General features: G+C 41.2%; 1 protein-coding gene across 8 annotated transcripts in view; it reads right to left on the reverse strand.

Moving 5' to 3' along the window:
• Nucleotides 1–276: 276 nt before the first annotated feature.
• The window catches only part of LOC124711632 (apoptosis-inducing factor 3), an 89308-nt gene continuing 63720 nt past the window's right edge, over nt 277–25864 (reverse strand). For 7 of the 8 annotated variants that reach the window (XM_047241811.1, XM_047241813.1, XM_047241815.1 and 4 more), the window contains 3 exons: nt 22337–22671; nt 3619–3829; nt 1864–2078 (listed from right to left, as the gene is read on the reverse strand). In XM_047241811.1, the coding sequence (XP_047097767.1) occupies nt 1864–2078; nt 3619–3829; nt 22337–22671 (761 nt within the window). Of the gene's footprint in view, nt 1762–1863; nt 2079–3618; nt 3830–22336; nt 22672–25864 lie in introns of those variants that run through there. The other variant, XM_047241810.1, reaches the window with a different exon arrangement.

Here is a 25864-nt window from a genome sequence, read left to right on the forward strand (position 1 = left end):
AAAAAATGTTTGTGTAATCTTTTAAACACAAGGTCTTGAACATTGACTTTATTTCAAAAAATATATTTGCTTACAAAATAAGGGTTTATCAGTTTAATCATACCAAGGAAAAATGGTCATACATTTGTCACAAGTGATAATACTGAGCTACAAAAATGTAATAAAATGCATTTCAAAATATTTCAATGTTGAGAAAAGATATCACATTATGTAAAAACATTAAAATATTGCACAAACTCTAATAACTCATTTTATGAGAATTAAAATACAAAATCCTGCATTTCCAGAAATTCAGTATCTTTCTTTGTAGCAAAGTTGTGTGTCCAGCATACATTGCAGCAACTTCTTTTTGTGGAAACAAATCAACAGAGACCACATTCAATGGTGCAGTCCCCTTTATGGAGCATGTGAAACATTTTTAAAATGTAGCAGTTGTAAAGAATGTTTACTTTCTTCATTTGAAAGCTTACAGCTTCACTGCATAGTGCAACACCCAGTCACATGGGAAAGGGTAAAATCTTTTTCACTGAGTGTGCCCTGCATTGCACTTCTAAGAATTCAGAATTAGCACAGACTGGTTTGTAATTGGATGTAAGTACATAATATGAGTTAACCACAGTACCTATCTCCATGCCAACAGAAAAACGAAGTTTTGGAGGATTCTTCAGCTTTCAGAACAAAATTTCTTCCACAGATTTTTTTTCTCCCCTTTTTCTTTTCATCGGATAATAAGGCATTTAGTCATCAACAAACACAAACAAGATTGTAATCATTACTATACTTTTCCCAGCACTAACTCCAGGTCAACGAAGTCATCTAAGTGTGTGTACTACTACACTTCAAGATGGCTATCAGCAAAATAGTTGACAAGAGTAGCTTTAAAAAAAAAGGAAAAAATGTTGACTGGTACAGATTGCTTCTTGGTCTCCAACTTCAGCTAGCATACCACACTATTTAAGATGCCAAACACTTCAATAAATAATACACATTCTAAATTCTTTCAGCAAATGTTAACTTCACACATAACTTCTGCTCTTTTAGATGTAGATGCACTACATAGTGTTATCTGCTAGCTAAAGTTGATTTACACCTTTCATTATTTGTATTCATACCGCGAGTTTCTACTGTTCTCTCTCTCTCTCTCTCTCTCTCTCTCTCTCTCTCTCTCTCTCTCTCTCTCTCTTACAAGCATTCTAAATCCTTTAATTTCAAAATTTCCCCATTTGCTCAGCTTAAGTTCCTGAAGCTTGAGATTCAATATTTTATTCTATGATGCTGAAACAAGGTATGTTAACTAACTAAAAGCATGCCTTTAATTTTAAATATTACCAAAGCTTCCCACTTAAAATATCGGTTTCAGATTTTCCACAGTATCACATAGTACAGATGAAATGTGCTGCTGTTTCAATACTTCATTAAATATATCATAGCAGAATAATTAACTGTAGTCTTACAAGTTGTTGCCATATAAACTTGTTGGTGTTTGTGGAATGCTTCACACACAGGGAAAATACTGCATTAAGAAGCTTCAGAACTGCAGTGACATGAACAAAGAAATCTTACAAGGCACAAAATGTGAGGCACTTTTTATCAGTGCCTCTGAAAAATGCTAAATTAACTGAAGGAACACAAAAGATTGCACATGCTAGCACCAGCTCTAAGTATATTATATTTTTTGTGAACTATGTCAGCACCAAGTATAAATGCATCAGTTTGGCATCATTCATGTTCAGTTTAATCCAGTAATCACGCCTCATTAACCTGGAACAAATAAACATTAGCTAATAATATTGTTCTTCAGTAAGAGCATAATACAAAGATATGTTTTTACAACACACAACCACAAAGCATGAAAAACTGTTGTCAAAGAACAGAAGATCTTACCCATGCATCACCCTCAGCTTCTGATCTAGTTAGGCTTCGCCCAGAATTTAACCGCTCAGCAAACTTTGCTGCCAAAGGATCACGGCCCATTGTGGCAATGGCTAGTACATTATCACCTTTCAGATAATACGCCACAAATGCTAAGTCTTGCAGGCTGCCTGTTATCATAACGTCTTCATATGAAGGAGCGTAGCCTAGCAGAATGAAAAAAAAATTAGCATTAGCAGTGTCTGAAAAATTTTATGCAATCTATGAAGAGCAAATACACTTACAAAAAATGAGTAAGCAAGAAGGAAAGCTACATTTAGATTACATAGATGAAAGACAAAACGTGCCACCTCTCGTATTACAAAAACAGTATTTTTCAACTGAAAGACAACCTCTTTTTCCCATATATGACAATGAATCCATGAAGATACATGTACACCTTCAACACTTAATAAGTAAGGCTGTTTGCACTACTTAAGAACTATTTGCTATGGCACATCAGGCTGCAGCTGTTTTACAACCTAGACCAGTGTCCTTATGCTGTGACAAGTTAAATCAAAATTTATCAACTCCACTGCAGTGGAAGTTTAATACTTCAAATACGTTCTTGCACTGTAGAGGAAGCCCAGAAATGTTGTACGCCCTCTAAGTCTTTCACAGTGGCATGCCCAAATAAAATAATCTTATTTTTCGAACACACATCATTTCAAATGAAATACAAGCTTCTGACAGCTGTCTGCACCACCACCACCAGGATTACAACTACTGACGACGACAGTTGACACTATGTTTTACTTTTGTAGAGGTACTAGAGGGAGCTGTAGAGGGCAAAAACTGTAGAGGAAGACAGAGATTGGAATACGTCAAGCAAATAATTGAGGACGTAGGTTGCAAGTGCTACTCTGAAATGAAGAGGTTAGCACAGGAAAGGAATTCGTGGCGGGTCGCATCAAACCAGTCAGTAGGGAAAAAAAAAAAAAAAAAAAAAAAAAAAAAAAAAAAAAAAAAAAAAAAAAAAGGCAAATGAAAGGCCAAAGGGATAAATACAGAGGATTAAATGTCAGGTGGTCTGACAGAGTGATGTCACACATGAAATTGCACCTGCCACTTTTCTATACACATATGACATCTGTCTGTTTTCACCCTGTGTCCAAAACTCACTACCCCTGTAGAGTGAGTTGTCATTTTTCCTCATAGCATTTTTTTCATATCTTTATCCAGGGTTTTTAATTCATGAATTATACTCACAGTTTTACGTAGCCATCAGCATGAGAACCCTACAATGGAACAAATTGAGTGCATGATTGATTGATTAACTGAGAGGGTTTATGGGAACAAATGATGAGGTCACCAGTCCCATGATTCCTAAGTTACAGAAGAAAGAGTGTTTGCTAAAAGCAGACGGATCCAATCAGGGGAGTCAAATTATAAAATAACGATGCTAAAACAAACACAATAAAAGGTGAGGCCAAATCTAAAAACTGGAAATAAGGGCAGTCTTTCCATGGGGCCAGTGGTCACAGGGTCCCAGACTGATAAGACATGATGAGAGGTCCCTACCGCAACCACCCTGCTCCTGCTCCCGGAGTAAAGCGAAACCTTATATCTAGAAATAAAAACCACTTTCACAGAGGAAACTGAGGACCAGTTCAACTATCCATGAATCGTCGCTAATATTTAATTTAAGGAATCTGGAAGACGATACTTAGCATCACAATGGAAGAAGGCCAGTTACAAACTACTTACCAGCATAGCGCACTCCTTTGTTGTACAGCATTGTCCAGAAGAATGGCACTGTCTTCAGATGCTTGACAGCACCAAGCATGTTGCGGGCAGCATGAGCACCATGGTGTTGTGCAAGCTGCCAGTGGCCTATAGCAGCTTGTTCACCACCCAGGACTGGAGCCATTGCAATATCCCCACCGGCATACACACCGTCAACATTTGTCCGCAGGTACTGAAGCCAAACATAAAGATTGATTACTATCCTTGGTATATGTGGCACTTTGATTGCTGGCAGTAGCTAGCATCAGTGCCAATAACTAGTTGCAGCAGAAAAGTGATTGTTGAAGGTTACCCACATTTTTAGTGTCATGTTGCACTGAGTACTGAGGCATGCAAGCCAGACTTAGTTATATACTTAATTTGTGACATCTCTACAGCAGACTCTTGGAATTTTGGGTACTACTTTTTTCTTTTTGAGAGGTCTTTTATTAATAAATATTAATAAGCAGATTCATTTGTTACAAAAATACAGGTGTTTTCATTCTGAGGCCACTGGAATGTGACGAACTTAATACAATAAATCTAGATGCAGATTTTTTTTCTTTAACTGTCAGTATGGAAAACAAATTGCTGCCAAAAGGAAACCAATTGACAGAAAAAGCAAAAATTGGTGGCACTGAATTTTCTGGCACATTCATGATGTCACTGTTGAAACTGCCTTCACTGTGCTTTGTAGCAATTCACCTCTCTGTGACTGATGTTTTACGATGTCTGTTCAAAAAGTTCCGGAACATTCGTAATTACACTACAATGGTGTGCTGGAGCGAAATGCGGTTGGCATCCCTGCACAGGCCTGTGTTCAATTTGTAACTGCCAGAAGTTTCATTGCTGTATGTTTGTCAGTTATAGTTCATTCTGTATTGATGATGATGATGATGAAGATGTCAGTTTATGGGGCGCTCAACGTCGTGGTCATCAGGACCCGTACAAGTTCCAAATCTTTCCATTTACAGTCTCAGCACTTCCTGAATGATGATGATGATGATATGACAACACAAACATCCAGTCCCCAGGCAGAGAATGTATTGAATAGAACATTGTGTTGCACAGTTTGCAAATTTTGAGATGGCAGAGTTAAAGATCTTCGCCTCGTAATCTGTGAAGAGCTTTCGGATTGCGCAAATGAGAATGAAAACATTCCTTAAGAGACTCATAATAGGTAATAAGACGGGAGTCTATGTTGAAACCAATGTTCAATCTTAACAATGGGTCAAGAAGGGTTCTTGAAGACCAAAACAAGCTCATCACAAATGACAGAGGTATGCTGACAGTTTTCTTTGACTTTCAAAGATTATTTCATCATCAATTCGTGCCACAGGGACAAACTGTTGTTGTGACCTGCGAGAAAATATGAGAAGGAAACGGCCTGAAATGTGGGAAGACAATTCATGGCTCTTGCATCATGATAATGCACCCACACATTCACATCTGTTGGTACATGACTATTGCACAAAAAATGGAATCATTATGCTGCCTCATCCTCTGTACTCTCCACACCTGGCCCCAGTGCACTTTTTTTTATTTCCAAAGTTGAAGACCCTGTAGAAAGAACAAAGATTTGCAACGATAGAAGAGAGAGAAGAAAATTCGCAGTAGTCCCAACCCGATGGATGATAAGACAACTAAAAACAGGGATGTGTAGAAATGTCTATAAATACACCATAGAGAAATGGAGGTCCTGAACTAAAAATGGTCCTTCACCATATTGCTACGATGGATAAAAAGTAAAATGCAGTTGACAGCCCGCACATTGTTTGCTAAAATGGCCAATAAGTCACACGGCAACCACAAACAAGAATGTACGTGGTTAAAATAGGGCACTCTGTCAGGAAATGGTGCTTGGTTGAAAGCAATGGGCACAGAGTGGTGGGGGAGCACCATTTAACAAATGGCAATAGCTAAAAAGAAAGTGTTCGATAAGCAACCCGGCTAAAATGATTTACTCGTAGTGAGAGGGCCAAAGGGAGGGTGGCCAAGCTGCTGGGAGAGGCTTAATAACCCAGAGCCTGTTCCCATGAGTGGTGGACCAGTGGTGATGCCAAAGTGACACCATCTGCTGACAGATGGCAACACACAGAGATCATTGGAGAGAATGTAAAAACTAGCCGGCCAAGATATGAGTACTGCAGCCTTGGCAGCAGCATTAGCGGCCTCATTTCCTGTCAGACCGATGTGACATGGAACCCACATAATCATCATGTAGCTCCAGCAAGAGAGAGCCTTTCTGGACCTGTTGCACTAAGGGATGGATGGTGTCCAGCACATGGAGACTTTGAAGGATGAGTCTGAGCAGATGACAATTGAAAAGCCTGCGTTGCTGGACGTACTGCGTGGCCTCACCCAGGGTGAAGAGCTCTGCCATACATACTGAGCAGTGTTCCAGAAGCTGAGGTTGGTACCAATGACGAAGGCACTCCTGATACCATGGTCAGTCCAAGAACCATCAGTGAACACAAAGAAAGATACTATCACCAAGTTCTATGTGAAGGTTGTGAAATTGAAGGCGATAGAGCGAGGCTGAAGTAGTGTCCTAAGGAATGAAGGCCAAGGTGAACACTACCCCCCATACGAAGCCAGGATGGTGAAGGGTTCACACCCATCGGGGAAGTGGCAGGTAGCGTGAAGTTAAGCTGCCAGAGCAAGAGCTGAAAGCGAACTCCTGGAGGTAGCAGAGGAAAGTGACGTGCCTCATAGTGGCGATCAAAGGAGTCATCGAAGGAGGCGCCTCATAGGATGGGTGGCCACGGGGCAGACAAACATCATGCTTATCTGTTGAGGAGAAGGCCATGGTATTAGGACAATGGTAGTTTGGCATCTTCTGCATGCAGATTCTCAACTGGGCTAGTGTAAAAGGCACCAGTAGCCTAAAGGATGCCACAATCGTGGATAGTATTGAGATGGCATAAGAGGGATGGACGTGCAGATACGTAAACATAACACCCATAGTCGAGTTTCGAATGGACAAGGGTCTGGTACAAATGGAGGAGGGTAGTGGGATCTGATTCCCAGAAACTACCAGTGAGGACACATAGGACATTGAGGGCCTGCACACAGCGGGCTGCCAGGTAAGATGTGGAAGGACCAAGAAAGTTTCCTATCAAGCGTGAACCCCAGGAATGTCATAGCTGCAACAAATGGAAGAGCAACGGGCCCAAGATGTAAAGAAGGTGAAAGAAACCAATTACGCCAGCAGAAATTCATACAAACGGTTTTTTCAGTGGAAAAGCAGAAGCCACTGTCGACACACCATAAGTAAAGACGATCAAGACATCACTGAAGATGCCGCTCAATGAGAGTGAAGTGCTTGGTGAACTGCAATAGATGGCGAAATTGTCAATGCAATGGGAGACGGAGATGACCAGCAGGAGATAGGCCATTATAGTGTTAATGGCGATAGCAAAGAGGACGACGCTCGGTACAGACCCCTGAGGCACACCGTTTACCGGGATAAAAGTGCCCGACAAGGCAGGACCAAAACATACCTTGGAAACTAGGTCTTTTAAAAAATTGTGAAGGAAATGAGGCATGCAGCTACAGAAGCTCCATGTGTAGAGAGTATGGAGGATACCAGTCCTCCAGCAGCCATCGTAGGCTTTTTCCAAATCGAAAAACGTGGCACAGTCTGTGATTTCCCGAGAAAACCCTTCATGATATGGGTAGACAAAGTGATGAGATGGTCAACTGCAGAATGGTGCGTTTGAAATCCACACTGTGCAATGGATAGTAAATTGCGAGACTCGAGCCACAATACCAGCCAGGCATGAATCATACGTTCCATCATCTTGCAAACACAGCGGGTGAGAGAAATACGGCAGTAGCTGGAGGGAAGGTGTTTGTCCTTACCGGGCTTAGGTATGGGTATGACAGTGGCTTTACGCCAGCATCTAGCAAACGTGCCCTCTGCCCAGATACGGTTGTATGTATGAAGGAGAAAGTACCTGCCTGCAAGAAAAAGGTGCTGCAACATCTGAATGTGAACATCGTCTGGCCCTGGGGTGCAGGATCGGGATGAATGTGAGAGCATAATATAGCTCCCTCATAGTAAAGGCGGCATTGTAACACTCACTTTTCTGAAAAGTGATGGGTATCGCCCAAGCCTCCTCGACTTGTTTCCGATGGAGGAAGGCAGACTGATAGTAGCTTGAAAGCTCCACAAAATAGTGGCCCAAGGTGTTGGAGATAGCAACAGTGTCCACTATGACATCGTCTGCTACTGTCAGGCTGGAGCCTTCTGCTGCCGAGCACTGTGTCAGCAGTGCGCAAGTAGCAGCAAGTGGCTTATTTAGTGTTCATATAAGTGTGGTAGTCAAGTTGAAAATTTGTTCGAGTGTTCGTAGCGCACTTGTTTAGTTAAATCCGTCAAATCATTGTATAGTTTCGTAATTAGCAGGGACAGATTTGCATTTTAATATCTGTGACGTGTAAAGTCGCGTAGTCATCTGTCATTTGTTTATTTCTTTCAAATAGTCTTTGTATGTTACTGACAGTACAGTTAGCCTTCTGCCGCCGAGCAGTGTGTCGGCAGTATGCAAGTAGCAGCATTACTGCATTTACTAGGCAGTCTTGTATTTTAATAACTATTTGAACTTTATGTCTAATTGTTTGTGCTCTCTGTAGATTAGTTCAGACGTTCTTTGCACAACAGTATTTAGCATGGACAGGAACTGCGACTGCTGTGTTCGAATGCGGGCTGAGTTGGCATCCCTTTGCTCCCAGCTTCAGGCAGTGTTGGCTTCGGTCACACAGCTTGAGGCTGTTGCCAATGGGCATCACTGTGGGGGTCTGGACAGGGGTTTGTCGGGGACGGCCAACTCGTTCCACGCATCCCCCGATCGTACTACAGCTGTGGCTGCCTGGGATACTGCCCACACTGAGGCTGAGCCATCACCTGTGGTAGAGTGGGAGGTCGTCTCGAGGTGTGGCAGGGGGCGAAAGACATCCCGGAGGACTGAACGGAACACCTCTCCAGTTTGTTTGACGAACCGGTTTCAGGCTCTGTCTCCGGCTGATACTGATCTTCGGCTGGACATGGCTGCTTGTCCTGTTCCAGAGGTTGCCCCCTCAAACTGCAAGATCCGGGCGGTCGCAGAGGGTGGGCTTACTGGTAGTTTGGAGCTACAATGTCAGGCGCGTAATGTGGTCCCTTAGGGATATGGCTGCAAGGGAGGGGAAGAAAACCAATGTGCACACCATATGCATACCGGGGGGAGTCATTCCAGATGTGGAAAGGGTCCTTCCGGATGCCATGAAGGATACTGCAGATGGTCACTCGTGTCGGCACCAATGATGTGTGTCGCTATGGATCAGAGGAAATCCTCTCTGGCTTCTGGCGCTATCTGATTTGGTGAAGACAGTCTCACTAGCGGCATAAAAGCAGAGCTCACCATCTGCAGCATCGTCGACAGGACTGATTGTGGACCTTTGGTACAGAGTTGAGTGGAGGGTCTGAATCAGAGGCTGAGACAGTTCTGCGACCGTGTGGGCTGCAGATCAGATTCCTCGACTTGTGCCATAGGGTAATGGGGTTTCGGGTTCCGCTGGATAGGTCAGGAGTCCACTACACACAGCAGGCAACTACATGGGTAGCAGGTGTTGTGAGGTGTGGGCTGGACGGTTTTTTAGGTTAGATGGCCTCGGGCAAGTACAGAAAGGGCAACAGCCTCAAACAGTGCGGGGGGAAAGTCAGGACATGTCAGGAACAAGCAGCAACCAGTATTGTAATTGTAAACTGTCGAAGCTGTGTTGGTAAAGTACCGGAACTTAAAGCACTGATAGAAAGAACTGAAGCTGAAATCGCTATAGGTACAGAAAGCTGGCTGAAGCCAGAGAGAAATTCTGCTGAAATTTTTACAAAGGCACAGACGGTGTTTAGAAAGGATATATTGCATGCAACCGGTGGTGGCGTGTTTGTCGCTGTTAGTAGTAGTTTATCCTGTGGTGAAATAGAAGTGGATAGTTCCTGTGAATTATTGTGGGTGGAGGTTATACTCAACAACCGAGCTAGGTTAATAATTGGCTCCTTTTACCGACCTTCCGACTCAGCAGCATTAGTGGCAGAACAACTGAGAGAAAATTTGGAATACATTTCACATAAATTTTCTCAGCATGTTATAGTCTTAGGAGGAGATTTCAATTTACCAGATATAGACTGGGACACTCAGATGTTTAGGACGGGTGGTAGGGACAGAGCATCGAGTGACACTATACTGAGTGCACTATCCGAAAATTACCTTGAGCAATTAAACAGAGAACCGACTCATGGAGATAACATCTTGGACCTACTGATAACAAACAGACCCGAACTTTTCGACTCTGTATGTGCAGAACAGGGAATCAGTGATCATAAGGCCGTTGCAGCATCCCTGAATATGGAAGTAAATAGGAATATAAAAAAAGGGAGGAAGGTTTATCTGTTTAGCAAGAGTAATAGCAGGCAGATTTCAGACTACCTAACAGATCAAAACAAAATTTTCTGTTCCGACACTGACAATGTTGAGTGTTTATGGAAAAAGTTCAAGGCAATCATAAAATGCATTTTAGACAGGTACGTGACGAGTAAAACTGTGAGGGATGGGAAAAACCCACCGTGGTTCAACAACAAAGTTAGGAAACTACTGCGAAAGCAAAGAGAGCTTCACTGCAAATTTAAACGCAGCCAAAACCTCTCAGACAAACAGAAGCTAAACGATGTCAAAGTTAGCGTAAAGAGGGCTATGCGTGAAGCGTTCAGTGAATTCGAAAGTCAAATTCTATGTACCGACTTGACAGAAAATCCTAGGAAGTCTGGTCTTACGTTAAATCAGTAAGTGGATCGAAACCGCATATCCAGACACTCTGGGATGATAATGGCATTGAAACAGAGGATGACACGCGTAAAGCTGAAATACTGAACACCTTTTTCCAAAGTTGTTCCACAGAGGAAGACCGCACTGCAGTTCCTTCTCTAAATCCTCACATGAACGAAAAAATGGCTGACATCGAAATAAGTGTCCAAGGAATAGAAAAGCAACTGAAATCACTCAACAAAGGAAAGTCCACTGGACCTGAGGGGATACCAATTCGGTTCTACACAGAATACGCAAAAGAACTTGCCCCCCTTCTAACAGCCATGTACCGCAAGGCTCTAGAGGAATGGGAGGTTCCAAATGATTGGAAAAGAGCACAGATAGTCCCAGTTTTCAAGAAGGGTCGTCGAGCAGATGCGAAAAATTATAGACCTATATCTCTGACATTGACCTGTTGTAGAATTTTAGAACAGGTTTTCTGCTCGCGTATCATGTAATTTCTGGAAGCCCAGAATCTACTCTGCAGGAATCAACATGGATTCTGGAAACAGCGATCGTGTGAGACCCAACTCGCTTTATTTGTTCATGAGACCCAGAAAATATTAGATACAGGCTCCCAGGTAGATGCCATTTTCTGGAAGGCGTTTGATACAGTTCCGCACTGTCGCCTGATAAACAAAGTAAGAGCCCAAGGAATATCAGACCAGCTGTGTTGCTGGATTGAAGAGTTTTTAGCAAACAGAACACAGCATGTTGTTCTCAATGGAGAGACGTCTACAGACGTTAAAGTAACCTCTGGCGTGCCACAGGGGAGTGTTATGGGACCATTGCTTTTCACAATATATATAAATGACCTAGTAGATAGTGTCAGAAGTTCCATGCGGCTTTTCGTGGATGATGTTTTAGTGTACAGAGAAGTTGCAGATCATCAAAACAAACCAGGGAGAAATGCAAGAACTTGAAGTGGTCATGAGGACAATTTTGTTTCCTCGAGACAGAGAACAAGCGGATGCTGTGATTCTAAGTGCAGCCTTAAGTCCTTTTTGGTTGATCGAAGGCAACGAATGTTCCATTGAAGGAGAGCCATAACAAGGAAAGGGGAGGAGGAAAAAAATGACTGGTTGTCACCTATGTGGCTGCCGAGTGCCAGCCTTCAAAGACTATGCTACAGGGCAGAGGTTGGAGGACACTGATCCGTGAGATCTACAGAGGGATCGGCAGGCTCTGTCTTTCGATCTGTGTAGTCCAGGGCAGAAAAACAGTTGGCGGTGCATATCGGCGACACGGACAGGCGAGGGTGCCACATGGTGACACTGCCATAGAGTAGCTCCGAGTCAGCAAACGAGTACAAATTTTGCCTTTGCTCAACTTCTTGGAGCCTTTCCAGTTGGCAGAGGAAGACTCAGATGGTTATTGGCTTGAGGGACATAGAAAGTCTTCGCAAGAATATTCCTTCCGTTCTTTCCGGCCTGCCGGTTGTGTAGTAGCAGGTGACTTCGTTCCATGAGGCGAAAGTTTGGTGACATGTTGCACAGCTGGACAAGGAAATCGCAATGCTATCACGACACTGGGTGATTTTATAACCACAAAACTGAATTTGAGGTCACATGTCTGTGGGGCCATGTCCTCCATGAAGCGACATGTAGCAAGAACAGTATTGAAAGTGCCAGACGGTAGAATGCACGGTCTGCGACAAGCAAATAACTTGCAAGCAACGGGGTAAGGCACTTTTTCCTTTACCCAGATCTCCTGGACAGCCTGCTCATCGACATACATGAGACAATCCAGAGAGGAGGCAGCACGGCTGCCACTGCGGTTGATACAGCGGGGATGAGGAAGCAGACAACTGCCCTCATGAGCATCCTTACCACAGGTTACACATTTGGCTGGGTGCTGACAGGACATTCGAGTGTGGTTGAAACAGTGACACTGTGTACAAATACATGACGAAAGAGCCCCAGGATGCCGTTAACTTAATATTTATTTAAGAACAAAGCAAAAATGAAACAGAGGTCGAACAGATGCATTAGCAAGACATTAATTATAAATGCGTGGTAAGGTGCAGACAAAAGAAAACATTTTATCATTCAAATTTTTTTACAGTTGTGTCTGTTTTAAGAGTGACAGTGATGTATTCTATTGTATGAGTGAATAATACAAGGTTAAAGAACGTATCAAGCATTTTTATTTATTGAGGGAAGAGGAAAACGAAGAAAGTAGATTATTTCAGTCACAACAAGCACCGGTATCCCGGAAGTCCACTGCTGCCAGCATCTTCAACTAGGTCAGCGAAGTCCAATCGTTCAACAAAATTAAGATAAGCACAAATAAGAATTGGACACAATTGATGTAAAATTTTCCATAGTAGGCTGTTTTATTCGGTGCAGCAAAGGTAGGATGGCTACGCAAGTTGCTAGCATGGTTACGCTTGGTAGCGCCTCTTTTGGTGTAGATAGAAACCTTTTCCTCATTATTTCCTTCCTTGAATTTTATTGGCGAAAAATTTACAAAAATTTTTCAATGTGATATGCATTGTCAGCAAAACAAAGAATTGTGACAATAGTTTGAGCATCATAACAGACGAAAAAACAGGCTCTGACATCACATGATTTGCATTTATCAAGTGTAATAATTAATGTATGAAATTTTTAACATTTTTGTGAAATTTCTATTTTTTAATAATTCATATAACATGGCCAAGAAATTTATGCCCATTGTTGATAGCAATAGCGAAAATGCAATCAGCCAAGATGGTGTAGAATTGCGGGATCAAGCAACTGAAGTTCAGGCGCCATGCCTGCCTACTGCAGAAAGTTTTAAGTAAGATCAGAGATGCGTGTTGCAGGAGTGATAAATGATAGCGATGCTCCACAGCAGAACGACCTTTACGACATAATGTTTACAATTGACAAGACAATGTCATGCATCTCCCAGAGCGACATACTGCTCATGAATGAAACATTAGAGGGCAATTCCAATATGAATTTTAACAACACATTACAAACACCATTTGGTCACAACACAAAAAATTAACTTGGGAAGCACAGCAGACAGCAACCACAGTAGTACAACTAACACACTGCTATGGCAGTTACTATCCAACATGAACACCAAATTGGATAGTATCAACACCAATTTCAGTCATTTCACTCAAGATATGACCATAATAAAACAGCAGCAAACATCGTTACACAAGAGCTAAATACAATGAAGCAAGAACAAAAACAAGTATCCCAGGACCTGCAAGAAACGGTCTCTCAGAAATTCGATGACTTAGCCAAAAATTTTCACAATGAAATAGATAAAAAATTGAATGACATGAAAACACATGTAAAGCATGAAGTACTTTCTGTAGTTAACAATAACATTACAGAGTTAAAACAGAAGGTAGATTCTTTTAATGACCATCACACTCTAGTGGAACAAGACATAAAGAAAATCACAGACGCAAACATAAACATTGAAGCCACACAATACCAGCTGGTTTCGACAGTAAAAAAGAAAACCATTATTGTTAACAAACTAAATAAAGACTATGAAGGTGTACGTCTAGCTGTAGAAGAGCTTACTTTTAAGGGTAGCAACATTAGAAGTTGACTCATCTGAGTGATATCTTTAGTCAAGCGGAAGCAGGTATGCTAGATAAGGGGAATACCATTGCAGAGAAGTCAGTAACCGATTCTAAGTTATTCACAGATTTAGTAGAAAAGGCTATTCAGGAGAAGGAAAATGAAATCGTGAACAAGGTAAACATTAACCCACAAGATGAGGAAAATGGGATCCGCAATCTTTTAGAAGAAAGTATTACTGGAGCTCGAAATATGCATGTAAATAATACACAGGCTACAGTGAACAAACCACAACCTGTTGGTATCTATTCACAAATTGTCATGAATCCCACAGCAGGTACCAGTGACAGCTGTAGGTTACAAAATGTAAACATATCCACAACTCCAATATCTGAACAATTACCAGCCAGAATTACAGGCAACTACAATAATAACATAAATACAACCGAAAATTCCGTGTGTTTATCAACTATTTCTGTAGACAAAGGTTTGCTGAGACATCAACAGTTTCCTACATTCACTACCGAAGGTAAAAGAATGAATCCCCTAGTATTTATCAGTGCTTTTCATCATGTATTTCCACGCAACTGGACGGAAGCACAGAAAATCAGGTTTGTTGTGGGATAAACACAAGGTGATGTGATCTTAAGGGCAACCGAAGTGGTCAAACGTTGCAGCACTTACATCCAATTTGAACGAGCTTTCCTCGACAAATATTGGTCTGAGGCAGTGCAAGAAAGACTCAGACACGTGGTTTTCAACTCTGCACCATTCAATGGCAAATAAGATAGTCTACGCGGATACTTTGAAAAATACCTGAACAAGACTTGCAACTGGAAGGACAAAATATCACAGGTAGACATGATAAAATTTTTGAGAAGTTATTTACCATCGCACATTACAGAAAAATTAGTCACAACACCCGAGCACGACACTGAATATTTTCTGTCATTGCTAGATTCAATTGACTTAATCTATGAGGAAAGACCTGTACCCCATAAAGCAACAGAAAATCAGGCACAACAACAACATAATTATGTAAATCAGTCAGTAAAACATGATTTAAACACACAGCTGCAGCCGTGGCCGACGTGCGGCAACAATGCCATGCCTTACACTGTACCACAGCCAACTTTTGGTCAGCAAAATAACTGCACAGTGGCTAACGCCGCAAATTGGCGAAGTACACACACAGTGCAACTCACTGAAATTTCTCCAGGTAATGAACTAAATCACACTACGCCGGTTGTAGTAAAGCCCCAGGCTATTGACCTCTCAGGGAGAGGGGGCAAGGCAGAGTTGCAAACATGTTTCATAAGATTTGACAAACGAGGTGACATCAAGGGTGATTTGTATCAGCATGAATTAGATATAGTAGATAAAGTCAAGGAAGATCAAGTACAAGCAATCATTAAGGTGAAAAGATTTAACATTGACAGACAGTTAATTTTAGATACAAGTTCAGCTACCAACCTAATGTCAAATGCATTTTTTGTGAATTGAAGAAGAGAGGGAAGGTCCCAACATTTCCTGTACAAAATTGCAAGGTGCAGACTGCTACAGACAGTAAGACTAAATTGGTTAAGCATCAAGCACTTATTCCAGTACAAATTGAACATTTTACAGTGAAATGCAATTTTCTTATAATCGACAAACTTATTGTTAATTGTCTTATTGGCACGGACACATTAGAACGTACAAAAATCAGATTGACATAGGTATTGGTAAATACCACTTTTATGTAAAGGGTCAGACCTTTTCTACTGATTTAGTCAAAACACCTGATGAAAGTAAGATAAAGAAAAAAAAAAAAAAAAAAAGAGTCAAATATCGTAGTACAATATTCCCTTCCAGCTGTGTATTTCACAAACAAATTTGATGCTGAACAAGAAGCAAACACTGAGGTTGGTTACAAAATGGTAGAGCAGAAACTAAGTGAATCACAGGTACTAAATGATATGCCATGACAAGAACTTTTAACTTCTTGTTTAAGTACGCCAATGTTTTCAGAAAGGAGCCAGGAGTAGTCAAAGACTATGAATATAAATTTGAAGTCTATCCACATGAAACATTTTGTGTAATGTCATATCCGATTCCATGGGAAAAACGAGAGGCAGTAAGGGAAGAGATCAATTGTATGATTAAATGGGAATTTATAAAAAACTTCATTTTCACCCTATTGTAGTCCAATATTACCAGTAAGCAAACCAGACAGTTCTGTAAGATTAGTTCTCGATGCCAGAGGTATTAATAAAGATTATAGTACCAGTACGCATAAGACCAGACAACTTGGATGAACAGCTTCTAAGGTTTTACAATACAAAATATTTCAGTATACTCTATCACAAAATGTCCTACTGGCAAATAAAGCTCCACGAAGAAAGTGGGGGCAGAGGTTACCAATTCTGTGTTCTACCTTTTGGACTGAACATTAGTGCAGGAGTGTTTATATATGTATTGGACAAGGTTTTAGGACCAGAATTGCTTAGCAAAGTCACTGTCTATGTAGATGACCTGCTAATAGCCACACCTACTTGGTTAGAACGTATCAGGCTCATAAAACAGGTGCTTCAACAATTTGCAGATTACGGAGGAACAGCTAACTTAAAAAAGTCTAGTTTTGGTAAGGAGCAAGTCAAATTTTTAGGACATGTTGAGTCAGAACAAGGTATATTACCTGTTCTGAAAAAAACTTTATGCCGTACACAGTTGTCCAGCCCCAAGGAACAAAAAACAACTAACAGCTTTTTTAGGACTAGCTTCATTTTTCCGTAAATTCGTACCACAAGAACTGATGAACAGTGATGCATTGCTCAACTTGTTAAGAAAAAATAGGCTTTGGTTATGGGATGATAAGTGTCAAGAGGACTTGAATAAAATTAAGCAGGTATTGGTAAATGCAAACATTCTTAGCCTCCCGGACATGTCCAAGGATTTTTGTCTATGCACAGATGCCTCATCTCAAGTTTTGCTTTTTTTATTAATTATATTACAACTGGTAGCAGCGCATTGGGTTTGGAATGTACGGTCGGGCTGTGATAACTTCATAGCCTGCTTTGATCTTTGATGGAAGCACTACTCTATCAAAAGTGAGAAAAAGAGTGCATGTAGGCACTAAAGGTGCATCTACTTTCTTCATCACCCGATGGACTGCAATGACACCCTGATCAGAGAGGTACACCTGGATTTCTGCCTCAGTCAGATCAGTGAGCAGCCTAGTGTAAAAAACACCATGGGAAAAATTCAGAGTTCTATAGCCGTGGAGAAGTGACACGGCCAGCAGGTGTTATGCTTGAGAATCAGAAGTAGTCTCCAAAAGCAAATTGCCATTGCGTGAATGAGACCAAGATTTTACAGAGCCGGCAATTGCATCAACACCTTTCTGAATAAGAAACTGATTTAGCATTGCAAATGACTGTCTTCAGCACATGAAACCACGAGGAACTGTGATGCACCTGGGAGGGCCTTCCAATCGGGAGCTTCATTCCAGTTATGTTTGGTAGACGTTGACTGCAAAGATGATGACTGGCTCACAGCGAGAAAATCCCCCATGTCTGCCAGCATCTCCAATGGCACGCTCCTTCCAACAGCCCCCCCCCCCCTCCTCCTCCTCCTCCTCCTCACAGAAGGGGGGCTCACCCACCTTAGGTGACTGTTCACACCTCACGTCATGCTTCCTGAACACCTGACAGAGGGACCAACTGGCAGTTTGGGAAGGTAGCAGCTCAGGCAATCACCCCCCCTCCCCCCCGGGCCTGGCCTGTACCAGGGGGTACACGCGAACCGCACCTGTTGATCCAGGGCTGGGAATTCCTCATAACCCAGTCACCTGTTGTGCGTCAGGTGGTGGGCCTTCAGGAGCGCACAAGAAGGAAGACGTAACAGAGGCACGTCAAACATCAAAGCAGAGGAAGGATAGGAAAAGGTGAACGAGGAACGAAAAACAGTGGAGAGTATTCTGATACCGACTACCAAAAATATATTTCCAAAAACAGCCCAGGCATGTTCCCCTAAGGGAGGAGAAAAACAGCAGCAAGAAGGCCCTGTGGTAGCCAAGCACGAACCCACCAAAAAGTGACTAGCTCCCTGGATGGGCGGAGAGAGGGGGGGGGGGGAGGGGGGAGACTGCTTCTGGAAGTGGAAACAGCACTGGGAGTGGTCTATCAATTGTGGAGGTCGAAGAAGCCGTGTACAATAAATAATAGGTGAGCGAAGGAAGGTTTTGTGGATAAATTTTTTGAACAGACCTCATATTTGGAGCATCTCCCTCATCTCCTCATCACAAGAGGTCTCAGATCCAGCAGAACAGAATCAAGCCATTTGTTGCATCAGAAATACACTTTGACAATGCATCCTGTATGCCATGTGGAGGACCATCTCTCTCCACACTAGTATTGCTCTAGTACTGCATCAGACAAGATCAGTGTGTAAAACATGCAATGTAGGTTTGTGTATAATGAAGGCAAAGAACTGTTTCACTGAATTTCACAAACAATAGTTGTGAAAAATAATCATAGCGGTGCAGTGGTTTCACTTTGAAGAGGCTTTGCCATATGTGGTATTCTTACTGTTGTGGTTAGATGTCCCATTTATAAAGACAGAGCTCAAGCTAGGATGGGGAAGAAAACTGTCCATCTCTTTTGCAAAGTAACAATCATGGCATTCACCTTAATTGACGAGAAATAATGACATAATATGGAGAAACCTGGCGGCAATTTGAAACCCATTCCTCCTAAATGCAATTCAGTGCTATGACTACTGCATCAGTTTGCTCAGTCTCATGTGAGAGGAAAGAACTAGTTACTGTAGATATTTCATCCCTCTGTTTGACTGTGTTCGGAGTCTCTTCACTTTTAATTCACATTAGCAATTTCTTTTTCTTTTTTTTTTCCTGGTTGTGCAGTAAACTAGATGTACATTTCTAATACCGATGGAATAGTTGAACAGCAAAATTTCTTTAATTTTATTCTTGCTCTCACCTTTCTTCTGTTTATGTCCATCTTCTCTTCTTTTGTGTTTTCTTCTGGAAATCCTTTACTTTTTTATACATTTTATTTTAATTCATGTCTGTCATTCTCAACTCCTGTAGATCTCTCTTACCTCTTTCAAGATAGAACCAGGTCTGGCTGTCTCCAAAGCATTAACTTACACAAGCCACGAAATTTGGTTTTTCGGATTTTCGTCGAAGAACTAATATATTTTTGTCAGCTCCGGTTATCCATTCTTTTTAAGTGGTCATAAAACGTAATCCTCCACCTTCTCAATGTATCTATTTTATTCTCAGTTTTTCCATACAGCTGCTTACTGCTTCTCAATTTCCAATAATCTTTCTTGGCTGAGTTTATGATGAGGCAATCCTGGTCATATAAACACCTGGTTACAATGACAACTCTGTAATGTCTCAATTTTGTATTAATAGTTAAGGTTTTTGTACTGTATGTGTTCTTTGGTAACTTGAATGCCTTCACCTTGGTAAGTGTAAGTGCCTGATGGAGGATATAGCAACCCCACTTTTTTCTGCTATTCACAAAATAATTCTGTTAAGAACCATATCTATATGGTCTTTTGGAACATAGCCTCCTTTAGGGCAGTACTTACATTTCCCAGTACGTCTGTCAATTGTGGAAGACGTGAGAGGACCTGAATCACTTCCCCGATCACCTTCAGCATGGTTTCCTATAATTTAGACTATCTGCTCACTCAGATTAAATGCCAGATGCCCTTTATACATTCCCACAGGAAGAGTTTAATTTCCACAGCAGACTGGCTGCTAATCTTTTTAATCAGGTAAAAACACAGTTAACAGAGAAAGTTTTTAAAAGCAATACTTATAAAGACATGAAATTGATCTTCTTTAGTATTTGTAAGTTAATTATAAACAGTCTGCAAACATAAATTTTAATTTTACGATATTCTTCTAGATCAGGCTGGTCCATTGGGCACAGACACCCCACAAGTACCCTTCAGCTTGCTCGCAGGTAGGTGCAGATGGTGTAGGCAACCCACTAGATGGCCTGTTTGCATGTGCTCTGTGCATGCACAACCTGCTTGACCACTCCTGACCATATGAGCTTGGCTAGCTGGCTATGATCCCATACACTACAGTCCATCTGCAGGACTACCCATGTGCCAGCTGTTTGCCCGCCACATGTCCATGCCAGCCTGGCTGCTCTTGGGTGAGCTGGGACATTCTCCTGGGTGAGCTGGAACAGCATCTTCTGGACTGTGTAGCGTAGTGTAGTGTAGTGTAGTGTAGTAAGTACAACTGAGGAACAGAAAAGTGGACTGAAATAAATCTCGTGGCATAAGGCCTGCACTACTTTGAGAATGTAGCATACATTCTCCAATATTTTTGTCCAAATACGATGCAACATTTTTGCTGCACAATATCATGCTGCATGCAGTTCATGGCAGGTCTTACAAAGAAACTTCAAAACTAATATGGACATACAAAGAAATCAGGGGTACAGGTGTGGGAATCAGGAAGGCTCCTTCCTATGCCAACCTTTTCATGGGTAGCTTGGACGGGGCTCTCCTGGCTTCCATAAGCCTTCAGACTTGGTTCGGTTTAGCGCCATCGATGACATCTTTGCTGTATGGACTCATGGTGAGACTGACTTTTTAAAATTCCTGGGATCTCTAAATACATTCTCCCTATTAAATGGCAAGGAAAATGTTTCTGAAGAAGAGAAATTTGTTAACATCGAGTATAGATTTAAATGTCAGGAAGTCGTTCCTGAAAGTATTTGTATGGGGTGTAGCCATGTATGGAAGTGAAACATGGACGATAAATAGTTTAGACAAGAAGAGAATAGAAGCTTTCGAAATGTGGTGCTACAGAAGAATGTTGAAGATTAGATGGGTAGATCACATAACTAATGAGGAAGTATTGAACAGGATTGGGGAGAAGAGGAGCTTGTGGCACAACTTGAGTAGAAGAAGGGATCGGTTGGTAGGACATGTTCTGAGGCATCGGGGGATCACAAGTTTAGCATTGGAGGGCAGTGTGGAGGGTAAAAATCGTAGAGGGAGACCAAGAGATGAATACACTAAGCAGATTCAGAAGGATGTAGGTTGCAGTAAGTGCTGGGAGATGAAGAAGCTTGCACAGGATAGAGTAGCATGGACAGCTGCATCAAACCAGTCTCAGGACTGAAGACAACAACAACAACAACAACAACAACAACAGAGTTGTGTGTAAGAAAATTCTTCAGAACACTCCACTTGGAGCCATTTTGATTTCTTCTGACAAGGACCACTTCCACTTGTCAGGTACTTCACCAACGATCACTTCAAAGCCATCATGCGACAGTTTGGTGTATCGCTGAATTTGATGTTGGGGTCTGCATTTTTTTCAAAGATGATAGCGCGACGGTAATGGTTAATTCAAATGGTTACTGTCACATAGTAGAGACCTTAGTTAAACAAGTTTGTTGGGGACTAAGAACAGAGAGAAGTCTGGTTCCAACAAGACCGAGCCACAGCTCACACTTCTGTGTTCTCTAGAAATGTTGAGAGAGTTGTTTCCAAGATGTCTTTTCTCTTCACAAGGAGACATTGCCTGGCTCCCTAAGCAACCTGATTTATCACCTTAACCTCTCTCTTTCTCTCTCTCTCTTCTCTTTTTTTTTTCTTTTTTTTTTTGCGTGTTGGGGGGGGGGGGCGGCACTTAAAGGTTCAAGTGTACAAACATAACCCCACAACCCTGCACACACTTAAGGAGGCAATCACCCAGGAAGAGGCTGCCATTCCTCCAGAGATTGCATGAAGAAGTATGGACAACTTCTGAGAAAGACTGTCCATGTGTCAACAATGAAGGAAGCCATTTACTGGACATAATTTTTAAAACCAGCTAATGTAAAATGGCATAGTCTTTGTTACTCACAGATACAAGTATTTTCTCTTTATCTTAATTTGTTTATTTGTAAATGCTTTTTAAAACACAGGAGGTCTTTTGTTGGACCCTGTATTTACTATTATCTACATGATAATAATTGAAGTCACAACTGAGGAAGAATGGCTGCAGATATTAACAGTACGTGTTATAACATTCCAAATTATTGGTTTCAAACCTGCCATTCTGAAAATGAATAAATTGGACACATTTCTGCAAAATTTCAGTAAAAATATACAACTCTTTAGTCTCTGAATTATGAATTTAAGATTTCACAGTACACCAGAAACTAGATGTGCAACTATCTGCTATCAGACAGATCTATACCTCAATACACATGTCTTGAAACAGGCTGAATCGGCAAAGATAGTGGCACAGAAAAATGTGTAAAAACACTGTTCAAGAGACATAATTAGAAGACAGATACCAACCTCATCCACTGGAATAACTCCAGATGGAGCAACATTCACATCAGAGCCTTTAAGGAAGTTAGTACTAGGTGTAGCACCAACACCAAAGATAACAACATCAGCAGGAAGCTCTCTTCCATCTTTTGTTATGGCAGCTGCTACTTTTTTGCCACTTTCATCAGGGCGGAGTTCTGTTAGACCACTCCCAGTGATAAACTGGACACCATTCTCCTGAGCAAAAGCCATCAATCTGCCACCGACTGCCTCACCAAGTGATGCTTTGAATGGGACACTGTCACGAATCACCACAGTAACTGAGTGAACTTTCTTCACACAGTAAGCTGCTGCTTCCATTCCTGGAATCAAAGATTTATCCAAATTAAGAAATTAGAGGGTAACAACTGTATAATACAAAACATTGGAGAGCATTTATTCATTTTAATTTGTTGCACATTTTGAAGGCCTTTACATAAATGATGATTTCAATATAACATGATTTTAAATGATTAAAAGGCTAGTTTGTGTACACATCACCACCTCTCCTGCCTTCTTGCTCTAGTAGACGTATCTCTAATATTTCATCAGTATTTTTTACTCATTTTGGCTTCACACTTTCTTTTAATGTCCTTATCAACTATCAGCTTAATAAGTCACAGCTGCAAAATACTAACACGAATTCTTTACAGACGAATGGAAAAACTAGTAGAAGCCAACCTCGGGGAAGATCAGTTTGGATTCCGTAGAAACACTGGAACACGTGAGGCAATACTGACCTTACGACTTATCTTAGAAGAAAGATTAAGGAAAGGCAAACCTACGTTTCTAGCATTTGTAGACTTGGAGAAAGCTTTTGACAATGTTGACTGGAATACTCTCTTTCAAATTCTAAAGGTGGCAGGGGTAAAATACAGGGAGCGAAAAGCTATTTACAATTTGTACAGAAACCAGATGGCAGTTATAAGAGTCGAGGGACATGAAAGGGAAGCAGTGGTTGGGAAGGGAGTAAGACAGGGTTGTAGCCTCTCCCTGATGTTGTTCAATCTGTATATTGAGCAAGCAGTAAAGGAAACAAAAGAAAAATTCGGAGTAGGTATTAAAATTCATGGAGAAGAAATAAAAACTTTGAGGTTCGCCGATGACATTGTAATTCTGTCAGAGACGGCAAAGGACTTGGAAGAGCAGGTGAATGGAATGGACAGTGTCTTGAAAGGAGGATATAAGATGAACATCAACAAAAGCAAAACAAGGATAATGGAATGTAGTCTAATTAAGTCGGGTGATGCTGAGGGAATTAGATTAGGAAATGAGGCACTTAAAGTAGTAAAGGAGTTTTGCTATTTGGGGAGCAAAATAACTGATGATGGTCGAAGTAGAGAGGATATAAAATGTAGGCTGGCAATGGCAAGGAAAGCGTTTCTGAAGAAGAGAAATTTGTTAACATCCAGTATTGATTTAAGTGTCAGGAAGTCATTTCTGAAAGTATTCGTATGGAGTGTAGCCATGTATGGAAGTGAAACATGGACGATAAATAGTTTGGACAAGAAGAGAATAGAAGCTTTCGAAATGTGGTGCTACAGAAGAATGCTGAAGATTAGATGGGTAGATCACATAACTAATGAGGAAGTATTGAATAGGATTGGGGAGAAGAGAAGTTTGTGGCACAACTTGACCAGAAGAAGGGATCGGTTGGTAGGACATGTTCTGAGGCATCAAGGGATCACCAATTTAGTATTGGAGGGCAGCGTGGAGGGTAAAAATCGTAGAGGGAGACCAAGAGATGAATACACTAAGCAGATTCAGAAGGATGTAGGTTGCAGTAGGTACTGGGAGATGAAAAAGCTTGCACAGGATAGAGTAGCATGGAGAGCTGCATCAAACCAGTCTCAGGACTGAAGACCACAACAACATCAATATCTTTAAAAAATCAAGTATTACAGTGTTCGTAAACCGCTTGTCCCTTTCCTGGTACGGTACTGATGACAACTTCTTTTACTGTATTTTCAATTTATATTTATCCTTTTCTTCCAATGACAAATTTTTACCTTTGAAAACTTGGCAGAATCTCGAATTGTTCAAATTGTATACACAACTATTGCTTACCTGTAATGGAAACTCCAGGTAGGAATATTATCAACAATATAAGAAAAGACAGACACCTCAAGTTGCAGACAGGCACGATTAAAAGACACATGTAGCTTTCAAGTTTTTGTATGTCCATCCTTTTGGCAGGAGACCTTTGGGATGACTGCCATGTACTATTATGAGAAAACAGAACGCCTGCAGCTGTCCTTATGATTTTATTTATTTTGTTGCAACCAGTTTCAGCACTTCAGTGCCCCTTCTTCAGGCTGTAGTTGATGGGGAAAGGTTTGATACAATCCCTATGTATATCGCATTAGTGACCATCATAACTGGATACACTGATAATCTCAAAACTTAGGTGTCACCACTCTAACCATTAACTGCCAATTCAGTTGTGGTTAGAGTGCTGACACCTCAGTTTACAGATTGTCTGCATATCCAATTATGATGGCCACTGGTGCGATATATATAGGGATTGTAACAACCCGTTTCATATCAACTACAGCCCAAAGATGGCTCATTGAAGCACTGAACTGGTTGCAACAAAATGAGTAAGTCATAAGGATATTTGTAGGCATTTTATTTTTCTTACATGTAGCTTACGGTCACAGCCTTTTGTCAGTAGAGAGAGAGAGAGAGAGAGAGAGAGAGAGAGAGAGAGAGAGAGAGAGAGAGACACACACACACACACACACACACACACACACACACGAGACCGCAAACTCTAGCATCTCTGGCCGGAGATGCTGGAGTTGACAGTTGTGTGTGCATGAGGTGTGCTTGCTTGCTTGCGTGTACCTGTCTGCAACTTTTTGTGTCTTTTTTATGGTAAGTAGTAATCTGTCTTTTCCTACATTGTTGATATTCTTACCTGTAATGGAGTTTTAATACTGACTAAGCTATGTAACCACCAAATATCTGTTCATATTGATTACATTGCTTTGTTTCACTGTAACAGTAGTTCCATCAATATATGCATAAATCATATTTTGTAACCTATGTAATCTACATCTACATGATTACTCTGCAATTCACATTTAAGTGCTTGGCAGAGGGTTCATCGAACCACAATCATACTATCTCTCTACCATTCCACTCCCAAACAGTGCGCAGAAAAAACGAACACCTAAACCTTTCTGTTAGAGTTCTGATTTCTCTTAATCCAGAAACATACTTCAAGCAAAGTGTTTTGAATTCAAAATGTAAACCAAAACCTGTCAAATTAACTGTTTTAGTTTCAAATGCATCTTGAAATACATTTTTAGGATTTAAGACCCCACCAAGAATTGTTAAATTAAAAAAAAAAAAAAATATATATATATAAAGGTTCAGTTGTGACAAGAATAATGGAGAAAGACTGGTTGCAACCTTTCTGACAACACCTTTCTGCCAGACTATAATTGTTTAAGGAAGCTGTGAGAGAAACCAAAAGTAAGCTGCCTACAACAAAAACCAAGCTCCGCATGA

The sequence above is a fragment of the Schistocerca piceifrons genome, chromosome 8, assembly GCF_021461385.2.
Source record: "Schistocerca piceifrons isolate TAMUIC-IGC-003096 chromosome 8, iqSchPice1.1, whole genome shotgun sequence".
NCBI lineage: Eukaryota > Metazoa > Arthropoda > Insecta > Orthoptera > Acrididae > Schistocerca > Schistocerca piceifrons.